This window comes from Histoplasma capsulatum, assembly GCF_000150115.1.
Source record: "Histoplasma capsulatum G186AR genomic scaffold supercont2.2, whole genome shotgun sequence".
In the NCBI taxonomy this organism is placed as follows: Eukaryota; Fungi; Ascomycota; class Eurotiomycetes; order Onygenales; family Ajellomycetaceae; genus Histoplasma; species Histoplasma capsulatum.
The window spans coordinates 802,204-816,230 of record NW_025544802.1 but is presented as its reverse complement, the minus strand read 5'-3'; the positions used below and the strand labels follow the sequence as shown (position 1 = coordinate 816,230).

Sequence of the window (14,027 nt, the reverse complement as noted above, 5' to 3'; positions counted from 1 at the left end):
GAATAAATAAAACGGAGACATGGCGGGTTTTCATCTAGGCATATTCTTTTCCCCAGGCCTTAGCTGAACGAACACCACACTCCCTTCTTAACAATAAGGCCTGACCCACTTGGCAATGAATGCGATGAATACTAGTGTGCCCTACCAGATCTTTTCTTGACCATCCATGGCTTTTCCGAACTCAACGCAAGGCGGCCTTACGAGCACTCGGAATCCTTGATCCGCAAGGGCCTATGCGATAGGTTGCCAAGTGGCCTGCAGCCTTCCGAGCGATTGCTGATGGACAAGGATGGATAAAGAACAGGATGTCAGCATGATTGACCTAGAACTATGGATTATTACGAGGCAATTCGCAGCAGTTCTGTCATGAGAATTTATTTCTTCATGGGGTTATTTATATCTCTCATCGTACGAGAACTACAATTAATTATGGTCCGAATTTACAAAACACGGAACTTTCAGGCCCGCTGGTTACTCTCCATCACTTCAGCTCCATAAAGGAAATGGATCAGTCAACAGATAAACGCCGCCGAGCGCAAGGGCAACCGCAGAATTTACCCCTAAACACCCTCAACGTATCTAATACTTCCCATTTTTCGACTGCTTTCGTTGAACCAACTGAAGCCTCGAATCGAGTGATGTCTTCTTCTCCTACCCGAGGGGATGCAAAGATTGCAATACCCAGGCTGCAGCGACCGGCTCAAAATCAACCATCTGCTGCTCTTGAAAGGCAAAGGGTGAGCCATGCTTGCGATCCCTGTCGCAAACGGAAATCAAAATGCGATGGTCTCAGGCCCGTCTGTTCACGTTGCAGAGATCAAGAGATAACCTGTGTTTATTTGGATGGCAAACGTGAGAAACTAAAAAGGTCAGTCCTGCCACTGGAAATTTCAAACAACTGACTCTGTGGTGCTTCATGAAAATATGTATAAATTTGGATAACTCTTTTTTCCTCCGTCGTCGCTTTCCATTCCCAAGCTAAATGAGGCCGTGATAGATATACAAAAAACAATGCTGCAAAGGTGGCTGCCTATGAGCAACTTCTTTGCGACATTTTGCCACATCAGACACCCGAAATGCAGCAAACAATTCGGAATACATTACTAGAGGTAAAGCAATAGGTTTTCTCTGAGACTGGCTAGATATTCTCCGGTTGATTCGCAGTTCCCAGTGGTTCTGCATATCAAGAACGGACGTGCTGACAAAACACAGTATCGAAATCTTGCTGAAGAGGATATTGCCACTTCAATTGAAGGTACAGGCTCCGGAGATGAAGACGAGTATGCAGCGTCCGCTAGTGCTGGTTCTCCGCGATTCCAAGATCGCGTCCAACCAAACTCGGCTGGTTTTGTTAGAAGTACAGGATTCCTTGGGAAAGCTTCTGTCGTCAGGTGGATTGAAGAATTGACAACAAAACTGGTGATATACTTTGGTCCAGCGAGTTAAGTTTCCCTTGTAGCTAGTTTCTGATCGTTCTTTCTAATTTTTTGGACTTGTAGCAAGAAATATTTTGAACACAAAACTCTCAGGAGCAAATTTCGATGAATTCCATTACGGTTTGCTTCAACAGTGCACATATTTTCTCGGAGACAACTACTTGTACCATTTTTCGGTGTTCAGGAACGCTGGAAGCTACCCAACAATGTTCGACAAAACCGGTGACCACTCTCAACCCCTCGAAAAAGAAATGGCTGACATATTTGTTAATTCATATTTCTTGACTGTCCACCCGATGTTTCCAATACTTTCGGAGCAAGAATTCAAAATGCATTATGAAATTTATTACCAAACAGCCCATTACCCCAGCGAGGTGTGGCGCAATATCCTCCATGTCATCTTTGCCATTGGTGCGATTCACACTCTTCGTACAAATGCTCAAGCTGGTGTCGTTGAAAGCGATCATGTTATGTTCGCATTCCGTTCAGGAGCGCTAGGTCGGACATCAACATTTCTTGTGGATATTCCATCTTTGGAACAACTTCAATGGGCTGCAATCAGCGGACTGTATTATCTTACGAGTTATCACATCAATAGGTGAGGTGATACGCATTAAATATCCCGTAACAGATAACTAACATCGCATAATTAGAGCGTGGAATTTAATCGGTCTAGCAGTACGTTTTGGGCATACTCGGGCTCTTCATCTAGTCAAATCAAATACAGACCTTTCAGAAAGCGAGCAAGAATTAGAATTGAGAGTCTGGCACGCTATCAGCTCAATGGAACGATTCATCTGCGTCTTCACGGGGCGCCCTTCCTCACTTCAGGATCGTTTTACAAGTATTCGTTTCCCCCGCACAGTTGAACTTACATTCGCAGGACCCCTTGCATATATGGCCTCGCTAGAGACTCAAGCAGCGATGGCAGCAATATGTCCGCCTTCTAATGTCACCCCGAGAACCACCTCTTCTATACCACCATGGACCATCTTCATACGGTGTCTCCACCTAGATTTAATTATCGCCGAGACTTTGGAGGAGCTATATAGTCCCTGCACAGTCAATAGAACTTGGGCTGTCGTGCAGAATTTAGTGTTTGATTTAGACAGGAAGCTCACCCAATGGAAGGACGACCTTCCCCCTGGAGTTCTGGACCTTTCGCCAGCTTCCGAGGGACTGTTACCCATGCATGAACGCATGTATCTTTACCTTCGCTTTTATGGAGCATGCATTCTCATCAACCGCCCATGTCTCTGTGAGGCTCAACAATTAAGCAACGCAATTCCATCCCAGTCCGCTTCTTCGAAGAGAATGGATCAAGACGCCGCAGTCCGCTGTTTATCTGCCGCTCGGAATTTAATTAAACTCCTCCCTCAAAACGTCCAGCCAGTTGAGCTCTACCTCACCACTCCTTGGTGGTGTATACTGCATTATATAGTACAGGCTGGTACTATTCTGATAATAGAATTATCAATGGATATCTTTCATCTGCCCAACGAAACCGAAAATTTGATTGAAGAGTCGTCTTTTGTTCTCAGGTGGTTACAAGCGTTGTCAGGAACTAGCACCCCCGCCCGTCGAGCCCATATTAGCCTAAGTCGTCTGTTGCGCCTTGCACTTTTCAAAATAGGTAGGGATAATCACCCGACTGCAATGCAATCCATGGACGAAGACACGTCAATGGGCCCGTTGTCTGGCCCCACAAGTACAATCACCTTCAGCCCTCAGTCCTTCATACCCAATACAGTATCTGCAGGGTGGCAAGAGTAAGGCCCTAGTCCTATGGAGGCTATATAAAAGCGAAGTGGCTTAGATTTGCTGGCAGATGAGATATTGGCTGCAGGGCCCCCGGTCTTAATGGACGACTCAGAGAGCCAAACTGGCTCTACGCTGGACGGCCCGAAACATGTGCATGTGCACTGCATTTGACTAAAAACGCTAGGCAGTCGGGAGGAATGAAGGAAGGACGTTCAGATATGGAATCGACTTGAAACTCTCGAATCACCGCTCCTCCCTTGAAGCTCTTCGTTATGGATACATGAGCACCTCAACCCTTAATACCCCTGTTTACTTTCCCCATTTTGTGCTCTCTTTCCTCGTTTTGATCATTTTTCATTGCTTTCTTATATTTCAATTAATAATATCAACTACACCCCTGAATTCTGTAATGTTTTATTTGGAACATGTGCGTACTTAAAGTACATCTATATATACACAGTACATTTTCATGATCGTGTGCCCATTAACTTGAGTGGCAAACTAGAATGCCCGCTCAAAACTCAAAATTGTCGAAATTAACATGGAAAATGCTTGAAACTGAAAAGAGAGCTGGAGAATTAGTTGATAAAAAAGAGGATACAGGTTTATAGCTAGTGTACGGAATCATTCATGGGAGTTGACCTTCTTTTCCCTACCCTTTTTATATAGCTAGTACATCTTTTCTCGAACAAGTTAGAGAGTCACATACATCACTGGCCCTAATCGAAATACATGGTTTCGCCTCCATGATTTCTTTTCTTTTTTTTTTTTTGGTCGTCATATCAATTTCCGTCTTCCAACATACATTGACAGAGAGAAGAAACCTAATGTCTTCCTGCGCCCACCCGCAGCGCGGTAGTGACGGTATTTCCTCAAACCTTTTCCAACATGCCTGGTCTTTTTATTTATTCAACTCTCTCCTTTCAGGGATGGAGGCCTCAATTCCCAACCCACACAATGAGAGAGTACCGACACTATGACCAGCAAACAGCAATTATGTAGACTCCGCTGCCCTGCGAATGGCAGCAAGAAAATCTTCGCCCCATTTAGCGCTTAGGCGACTCGTGCAGAGCTATCCTACGAACCCAAGGTACAGTACATATGAACATGTTTCCCCGCTGCAATGGGGTGTTCGCCACGCATAATCCATTTGTAAAGATTTAGCTGCATGTCAAACTGGTGGTCGATGCATGCATCTGTTCACTACAAATGCATGAAACTGTGGGTATGAACACTACTCGCATCTGGGGGACTCTCGGTGACAGTGGCGATCAGCAAGATAAGGTTCGTTTGGCCACGGACGGGCGATTGTTAGGACGAACGTATACATAACGATTTCAAGGTTTTGCAGCCTTATGTTTCATTTCTAACTAACAACAATATAACCTGGTGGAGTGGAAGGCCTCATTACTCCGCCTGGGCTTCACGATTCCCCATACTTTTAGAGATAAAATACGGCAAACTCATGTTGATACAATACATGACATAAAATGAGGGTATTGTTGATGCAACAAAGCTCATCCAGGCAGCGCTTTTGCTGCTTGGAGTATATACAGTGTAGTCATTATTGGCGGGTTATGTAGTTAAATTGACGCCAAGGTTTGGTCCGTCGCCTATATGTATCCACTTCGAAAGCAAAGCGATTCTATTGCTTGAGTCGATTTGCTGACATGGATGTCAAACAGGGTTTCTCTGGCGGGAATAAAGATCGGCCTGGGATTTCGCGCAAGCTACCAGAGTCGGACTAGTCGAGTAAAGAACTCTCGCGTTTGAAACTCGTCTGGTGAGAACGAAATCCGCGGATAATTTGAGAGACTGAGAGATACCATGCATCGTGTTTATTATGGCGTAAAACCAAACCGTTCAAATGGTCATGGTAGGGGAGCAGAGATAAGAATATATGAAACCACAGTTGGCATAAGCAAAGCTAAAGATAAAAAATGAAAATGAAAAACGGGAAGAAGCAGATAGAAAAAAAGTGCAAAATTATCTCACGCCTCTAACAGGGTAGGTATTTGAACTTTGATTTTGACAACAACAAGAATGGTGGATAAATAATAAAAGCAGCACAGAAATATAAAATCGATATTATTTGATATTAAAATCCTTTTATTCCTCGTCCGTATCTGTTTCCGTATCTGTCTCACTCATTTCCGCATTATCACCGTCGGTATCGCTCTCATCATCCTCACTCGACTCATCCGCTTGCTTCTTGGGTACCCGCTTCTTGCGAGGGGCCGTGCCAGTCTTCAGAGCTTGCATTTGGCCGGCAATAGAGTCTAGGTGGGGAGATGAAAAGTTAGCCCAATAATCACACATATGTGTTGTATTGAGAGGCGGGGAACGTGAACATGCATACCTTCGTCGGGCTCGGAAATATCGTCTTCTTCCTCCAGGGCAGCAGCCTTGGCAAAATCCTCAACGTCAAGCGTGGTCTCACTAACAGTATCGAATCCGATGTAACTGTCGCAGACAATGTGAAGAGAGAAGTGGAATTTGCCGACTTGGGGAGGGGCTTGGAATTGCATTTTCAATGTTTGCATGTTGAAGGTGGGCTTTCCATCTTTGTCGAAAATAGGTTTGTCAAATGTGGTGAAGGTGAAGGGAGGGACGGCCATTCTGCCTTGCCTGGAATCAGCGAGGAAAATGTGCCATCTTGGAGAGTGATCGCGAGCATAGTAAGGAGCATGGGCAAGTGGCGGCTGGATTTTGTATTCCAGGTCTTCTTTCCCACCCTTTCCTCTTGCTAAGGATTTGTTGGCTGCTACGTCATCTTCATCTGGGTCAACATATTCAAGGTCACGCTCGTCGACCTCCGGAATATTCTTTGAGCCTGGTGGAATAAACCGCGCCTTGACGATGAGCTGAACTAAGCTACTTGGGGTCACCACTTTTTCACCTACAACTTTGAAAAATGATTTCGAGACGTGGAGGACAGGTATTTGCTGGACGACAGACAGGGCACTTGCGTATTGTTGTTCGGTTAGCAGGTTTTTACCCACGGACAGCTTTCGTCGCTGGTGCTCAGGAAGTGCCATATATTGTGAAATTGACATGTGGCTCCTCGAATCCTCGCCTTCGATCGACCGAACGATTTGCGGCGTAAAATGAGGTAATTGAAGAAGAGGTGAACCACCAGGGCGAATGGCCTGGATGAGGTATTGTGACATGTGGAATGACCCAAGGATTGGCTGTAGGCTGCCGAAAGCAAGCGCAATAGACGAAAAAGAATCGTTGAGGGTAAACGCTGTGGGGGCGACTCCAAATTTCTCTACATAAAAAATGGTTGGAATCGTTCAGCATCAAGAAAAGTTGTGGGAAGATGGAAAATTTACCTTCATTCAGATTGGGATCATCAAGCTCAACTCTACCCAGGTACGCCCACAGTAATGCGAGAGCTTTCCTTCTACTTGCATTTTCCAGATCAGCTAACAACTTCCGATCCTTGGGTGTTAGAGATGTCCCAGGGGCTGTTGAATCATCATCAGAAAGAATTTTCTTTTCAACTTTAGCAAGCCCAGATTCGGCGTTTTCGTCCTTTAGCATCTGCTTATACTCTTCGCCGGAACTAAGAGCGCTGATTATACCTCCGCCAACCAGGTCATCCTTATACTCTCGGAAAATATTGCCAGCACTTGCAACAAGGACTTTCTCTTTCGTATATCGCTGTGTTCCATACCACCATTTACCAACAACATACGGCAAGAGCACGCCGAGTAAGAGACCATATACCAAAAGGACGTATTTACCATTTCCTTCTGTGACGATGAATTTTGGCAGCGCGATACCGATGCTAAAGCTTTGCTTGCCATCTGGGTGTCCGTATTGGATATAGTTGTTGCGGATTTCCTCGTCAGTCAGGGCCTTGTACGCCTTGGTCAATTCGACAAAATGGTCGTTCAAGCTTTCGATGGTTTCATTTTTGTTTGGATCCGGTCTGATTTTGTCTGGGTGAAACCGGAGGGAAAGCCTTTTAAAGTGTCTGGAAATAGCTTTCTCGTTGGCGCTCTACAAAACCAGTAAGAGTTAGCACAGTTAAAATTAGAAAATTTGCCAAAACGCAGTAGAGAAATCCTCAAGATAGTCTGTCTGTTCGCTCGTCAGACTCACTCTTGAAATTCCCAAAATTTCATAAGGGTCCCATATTTTGGGGGAAGTCCGAGCGGTGACGATAATCAAATAGACCATCCATGCCATTACTGCATATCCACCTAGGACAGTGAATATGCGCTTCAACCGGCGTTCCTTCCGCAGGAGTTTCTGCTTTTGTTTCTGGATAATGTCTCCATTCTGAGGACGAAAGTCAGACTTTATCCGCGGCGCAGTATTTTCCAGATCTAGATAGCCATCAGCTTCAATCCCGCGCGGAAACATGTTTTTCGAAAATCACCTTTGTTGGGTTTAAGGAGAGTATATGTAAGTGGAAGAGTTACGAGCGCAGACAGAGTGAGGATGAAGAACGGGAAGAATTGGCCCTGGGCGTATATCAGTTAGCATGCATGTTGCTGCGAAGCGGAGGCATATGTGGCATGGCCGGGCAAGGTCAGGGAAAAGGTTATCCTACCTGTTCATCGTAGTTATAATCCGTCGAAGACATTTTCACGCTTCAGCAGAGAAAAACTAAGATGAGTAGCTCCCGCAGTTCTTCAACCGGGAGGGGGGGAGAGGCCAGCTATGTGCTGCCGGGGAAAAAAAAAAAAATTGAAAAGCTTATATCGGGCTCCGGCAACCAGGAATTTAGAGAGCAAGGGAGCCGAGGACTAAGCACATGGTGGATTATAAAGGAGAGGAAGGAGAATCGATCTAGGACTGAAAATACCAGGAGAGGGAGACGCAGCCCGTCACAGTTTGTGGTTGTGGTGCTCACGATGTTTTTGTGCCAGCGATGGTCAATGCGAAAACCAGGAAAGGACAACATTCGCGGGAGATATGGGACGAACTGGGTTTAGCTCCATCGCAGCTGATCTTGGGCCGAACTAGTGTCATTTGGGACTAGTAGCACCCGCATGAGCTTATTTTTGGCCAGATACCAACTTAAAAATGATGCTTATTTCGATTTGAGGAACCGTAGTAGATACATATATGAGACACTTAAAACAGGAGCAGAGATATGAAGCCCAAAATTGCTGAAACTTGAATTGACACCAAAACTTGAATCGACAAAACATAAAATAGTCTTGTTGCTGCACGCCATCACCTGCCAATGGTCAAGCTGCCATCACTAATCAAAACATTTCAAAGCAGAAAGCAGAAGCAATATCCATCAGAAGCTACCACACAGAACATCAGCCATTTCATTTCCAACCCCCCGTGAATTTTTCGCATCTCTTCCACAGACAGCCCGACTGCACACATCCGCTGCCCTTCTCTTCGTTTCCGCGTCGGCTTTTGATGGAACAACCAACTTGCAGAGAGCTCAAGCATGCCGCAAATCCATTCCTTACGGACTAGAGATGTTTGAATGCGAGCACCGTCTGCTTTCACGGTCAGGCAGTGGGGAAGGCTATCGAGAAACGTCGGAACAAACCGTCGAGGTTTTTTTTTTGTTGGTTTCGGAGGCTTTGTATTGGCAAATCCCACCAAGAGATCAATGGTCGAGCAGTTATTGACCAATCAAGTATCACCTAGCAGGGTGAATCCACAGGCCCCCCCGAAGTTATTGCCAAAATTAAGGGGCAAGGGACCGTTACTGCGTGAGGTTGATACCGTCATTGCTACGAGTCGGGGCGTCGCATAGTCCACGCTCTGGTGTTGGTTGGTATGGACGTGAGATGTTTGATGTTGTGGGGGCATGTTTCAATTTTGTGTACCAAACGCTCTCCAAGTTGGAGTTTCTCAACTAGCATATCCAGGCGCTGGTAGCTGGTGAGATGCCTGTTTCAACGGTTCCCTGTTCTTGAAGGGGGGAAGGGTAGGAATGTTGCAACCACCATCGTCGGGGGCTATATGAGAAATTCCTCCATGAAGAACGGATAAATTCATTTTCTGTCGTCATGACAGGAGGGAACGGGGAGGAACGGACGAGGTGGGGAGGGTCAGCGTGAAACGCTCACCAATCAATATAATCGAGTCCCCCGAAATATTCCAGCATGCGATAGCACAATGTTATATCATCCCCCGGTTCGCCTCCAAACAGGCGGAAATATTCAGCTTCCAACTTCGTAGCCTCCTGAATTTGTCGGCCTTTGCCGTTCTGACACACAATTTGCTGATTTTGCCATTTTTGCGCAGTTGCTGGCGGCTCAGGGTCAGGCATCAGGTACGGGAAGGGACTAAATAGAGGAGGCCTTAAACGACAGGAGTCACAAGGTAGCTGGCAGCCAGGGGCCGCCGCAGGCAAGACATCTGGCTTCGGAAGAGCATTTGAACGATACCGGGAGCGCGGTCTTGTCCGTCGTCTGTTATGTTTTTGGCCCATGATATAGTAGGAGTGAAGCAAAGTGAAGAACAAATGGAGAAGATATATCACATCCGTGAAGTCATGGAGAGTAGCGGGGCAGAGAGCACAAATTCAAACGCCAAAGACGTTTGAAATGCTAGTACTGATCAAAAGAACATTTCTCTTGCTTTTAAATGGAACAGGGGAGCGAGGGTTTATATCGACTCATCCACCTATCAGGTGAGTCATTTAGCCCAAGCACTGCAGCCTTAAGAGTCGACAGCCTCGGGATGGAAGAAGGCTGCTTGCAAAGGGAAAGTTGGGCACCCGAGCACCACACCCCCATCCACCAGAATGAGTCACGACAGGGCTTAGAGTAGCGTCCGCTGATGAGCTGCCAACAAAGCCAAAACAAACACGATTCGCTTGATTGGTTTCCGAATGTTGAGATCACAAGATGATGTCATTGGCCAGCCTAGCGCGTGTTCATGTGACCTGCGGCTTGGAAATTGTAGCTGTGTTAGTGGCAGCTGAATGTACGGTACACTAGTCCGCAATAGGTAGCCGAGGCCTCCAGAAATTTGAGTGGCTTTTTTACCAAGCTCCCTCGTGAGTCAGCAAAACGGCTTTGGTACCTTGAAGGGTCTCTGTGTCAATTCTCGTGTTCTTTCATCCCCAACCGCGCGATTAAAATCTAGCCAGCAGATATTTAATGACTTCAATCGCGTCATATCAATTATTTGTGAAATTAAAATCTAAATCATATTAATTGTCTTCTAAATGATCAGAGTTGATGGCTTGTGAAACTTCCGAAGTTATCTAACATCTCATCCAAAGCTATCTGCTTGCCATCTGGCGGGAGCGGAGGCGATGATAGAGGATATTGAATTGACAAGCAAGAGCAGTGGGTGGGCCTGCGAGTAGTACTCGTACTCGTAACTACGAAATTAAAATAAAGGAACAAAATAAAATAGCCATAAAATAAATATAAGTGTAAATTGATGGAGTTGGAAGGCTGGTTCATTGCAACTATCTAGCAGACGCAGTACTCCCGTGAAATAGATCTGGTCATGTGGCCTTCTAGCGAGCGATCGGGATGCCAGCATAAAATAATGTAAATGCGAAATATAAATAAATCGATGGAAAATAAAGATGAAAAAAAAAAAAAAAAATCCATAGCGAAAGCTTCTAGCCAGTTCTCCAAAATTCTCGGATCTAAGGTACGAGTCATAGTAGGTCGCCAGAGATTTGCAAGCATGGCGTAAGATGATGATATTATAATCTAGGGTTATTGATTAGCAATTGGCTCTCCAAGTGAGCGCAAGGCATCCTTGAATTCAACAATCACCAGGTCGGTCGGTCTACACATGGTGTGAGTCATTTCCCTTCTTCCCCTGTCGAATAATCTCTAACATGTCATCTCCTTTCGGGACCTTGGTCAAATTCTCGTGACCTGTCTTCGTAACCAAAATGTCGTCCTCGATCCGCACGCCTCCGACTGCCATGTAATTTTTGACTCGTGCCATATCGATATACTTGAGTTGTTCCGGCTTTGCATTGTCCAGCGCGAGCTGCGAAAAATAGATCCCCGGCTCGATTGTAATCACCATCCCGGATGTTAAAGCAGGCGATGATGTAGTACATGGCGATACGCACGTTGGCAAAATCAACTTATTGTTGGAATCATCATTGATGCCCTGTGCCATTATGGATTGTGGAGAAACATCGTGTACTTCCAGACCAATATGATGTCCAAGGCCATGGGGGAAAAAGAGGAGGGATGCACCGGACTTCTTGACCTCATCTAGCGTGCCGCCCTTAAATATGCCGAGGGTAAGGAATCCCTTAATGAGGATGTTGTGCGCTAAGAAGTGAAGGTCTAGATATCTGACCCCTTCTTTGACAAGTGCAATACAGCTTTCCTGCATTTCCTGCACCAATTGGTATATTTGTTTGGCTTCTATACTCGGCCATTGGTGAGTGATCGGGAAGGTACGTGTCACGTCACTTGCGTAGCAGTTCCACTCGGCGCCAGCGTCGAGGCAGACAAACTGGCGGCCTTTGAGAGGTTCATTATTCTTCGAGTAATGAAGCGTAGCTGCATTCGAGCCAGAGGCGGCGATTATCTGGTACGCCTGATTGTGCGCCCCTAGCGAGACGCACGTATTCAAAAAGCTGCCCTCTATATGAGACTCGTTGCTCATTGATGTTATTCCGCGGAGAATTTCTAGATGTGCAGCAGCTGATATGTCGTTGGCGCGTCGGATGAGCTGAATCTCATGTTCATCTTTTATAACTCGACAGGCATCCATCGCCAGCTTGAGCGCTTTGCTATCGATAATGACGTTGGGTGGGTTCTCTGCGGGACCTTGTGATCCGTGAAGAAGGTATATTGTTGAGCCAGGGTCTTGATTCTTAGCCCATTTCTTGACATCTTCATCCAGGGAGGAGTGGTAGTTAACCTCGTCGACGTCAAACCTATGTTACATAAAATCAGCCCACGTCTGGGTCCCTAGGCACGATTATATTGTTCCAAGCTCGAAAATGAGAATATCTTTCTGCTCACTTCTGTAATGCGGCTTTTCGTTCCAAGGTGGGCCCCATCCAGATTGCCCGTCTCAAATCAAAATCGGGGACATATAAAGTCAATTTATCAGTCTTGATATCGTAGGTAAGGTCGCAATCGGCTTCATCAACGCCTGACAGATAGAAAAAGTAGCGTCGTTGGCGTAACGACCTCTCCTGGTCGGAGTCTTCGTGTAGTGTAGATTTCTGACCCATCAGAAAAATAAGCCCCTTACCCTGGCGGATCTGAGCGGCAACCCTTCGCGCATGTTGTTTTGCTATTGATCATCCAGTCTATGGATTAGCAAATCAGTACGCATCGGTGCAGAATGGGTTTCGGTGCCCAGGACGCCATTACTTACCAGGATATTTGTCGACTGTATTTTCAGCCCTGAGTTCGATCTTGTATCCATCATCAGGCTGCAGGTTGCTGGTAGCAGCAAGTGGCTGGTTGCAGGCTTGAGTAAGCTCTTGAGCTAAAGGAGGACCCATTCTCTAGGTACAAAGGTAATGTTGAAGGGTTGTAGTGCACTGGGGATGGGGTGGATAAGCTTGCAAGAGCGTTATGAGTCTCCACAGTAACTAAATATCCGAGCGCTAAGTAGGTGGCTAAAAATCCATAAAAAGAACATGAAATGCCTCGAAAAAGGAAACCAGGTATTGCTCTGTCACTACTCTCTCTGAATACATTTGCCTGCCGGTCATCAACTAAGTATATGTATTTTTGTGTCCGCAAGTCAATATATTGATAGGGAGGAGGTTTTTCACCGTCCTGGGGGGTGTGCGCCAGTGTACGTACATGTACCTTCACTTCGAATTTGTATCGCGGGAGTTAAATATCTATTGTTGAAGGCTTTGCCCCCAGCTATATCTTGCCCTTGGCTGTTTACTCTAATTCTTATTAGTGAAACCGTCAAGAAGACTCTTCCATCCGGGATTTCACCAATATCATGCTCTCCGTGGAAACTCTCAAGCTACTGCACATACAATCTTTCCTCGTGCTGTTTTTAGATTAATTCAAATACCCTAAAGAATTACAAGAAATACTCCTAACATATTCTGTTGAATGTACACTTCCCGTTCATCCTATTGGCAACATGCTGAAAGTCGGGTATTAGGTAGTTTCCAACACTGGAATATAGAATGACATGAACCATGCCCTTTTCTTCAGCACGCTTAGGTCCCAGTCAGGCTTGTGAGTTCTGCATTGCTAATGTCTCTTACTGTCCAGGGGACTTGTGAATATATCGCCATATTTCTTCATCATCAAGAACTTGACTACCTCGCAAATAGCCGGCGAAAAAACTCAAGAATGGTTGCTAAATTTCCTGCAGGTGGGGTCCTGAAGTACTACCTCATTTACTGGCTTGCTCATGAAACGCGGAGAGGCCAGGAAACGTACTGGATGCAGCATCAATGGATTCAATGAACACGGTCTCCGTCGAATGGTTTACATTGATTTGTCTTGTCGTATATTGCGAATGTAAGAGATCCTTTTCTCAAACGATGAGTATTATATGACAAGCAGAGGTGCATTGAGAATTCCTAAACCACGCCATATTTCGCTTATTTCGGAGCCAGCGGTAATTGAACTATGGAGAGACATCCCACACGGAAAAACATATGACTGCAGTGGTCGGTTGCAGATGTTCCCTCGATCTTTAAGTAGGGGAAGATGGGAAACGGGACAAGCAGCGAAGTTAAGTTGATGAATTGCCTGAAACACCGCCAGGGGAAAGGGTTAGTTAGAAACAGAGGCCTCAAACACCTTGATGGAACCAGGGCAATCAGGGTACTGCGATGGAGTGAAGCCAAACACTGGCTCCACGGTGGTAGGGCACTTCTCCACAAACAGCAGTGAACCTCAGTTGCTTCAGCGTAATCGT

The 14,027-nt window shown here is 45.8% G+C and overlaps 4 protein-coding genes across 4 annotated transcripts; 1 reads left to right on the top strand and 3 right to left on the bottom strand.

Annotated features, from left to right (window-relative positions):
- Positions 1-503: 503 nt before the first annotated feature.
- Positions 504-3,430, top strand: HCBG_01487 (uncharacterized protein; the record flags this gene model as incomplete). Its single annotated transcript, XM_045428537.1, has 5 exons — positions 504-737; positions 1,213-1,357; positions 1,500-2,034; positions 2,090-3,205; positions 3,382-3,430. 5 exons carry the CDS (start codon positions 504-506, stop codon positions 3,428-3,430), a joined length of 2,079 nt encoding a protein of 692 aa, XP_045290323.1.
- Positions 3,431-5,006: 1,576 nt separating this feature from the next.
- On the bottom strand, positions 5,007-7,794 carry HCBG_01486 (translocation protein sec63; the record flags this gene model as incomplete). The annotated part of the gene is made up of 6 exons (XM_045428536.1): positions 5,007-5,476; positions 5,557-6,468; positions 6,533-7,205; positions 7,308-7,534; positions 7,588-7,672; positions 7,762-7,794. 6 exons carry the CDS (start codon positions 7,792-7,794, stop codon positions 5,307-5,309), a joined length of 2,100 nt encoding a protein of 699 aa, XP_045290322.1.
- A 439-nt stretch (positions 7,795-8,233) lies between these two features.
- Positions 8,234-9,722, bottom strand: HCBG_01485 (uncharacterized protein; the record flags this gene model as incomplete). The annotated part of the gene is made up of 2 exons (XM_045428535.1): positions 8,234-9,092; positions 9,251-9,722. Coding segments are annotated over 2 exons (366 nt in total).
- An 821-nt stretch (positions 9,723-10,543) lies between these two features.
- Positions 10,544-12,681, bottom strand: HCBG_01484 (xaa-Pro aminopeptidase; the record flags this gene model as incomplete). The annotated part of the gene is made up of 3 exons (XM_045428534.1): positions 10,544-12,054; positions 12,143-12,419; positions 12,504-12,681. 3 exons carry the CDS (start codon positions 12,631-12,633, stop codon positions 10,938-10,940), a joined length of 1,524 nt encoding a protein of 507 aa, XP_045290320.1.
- Positions 12,682-14,027: the final 1,346 nt, after the last annotated feature.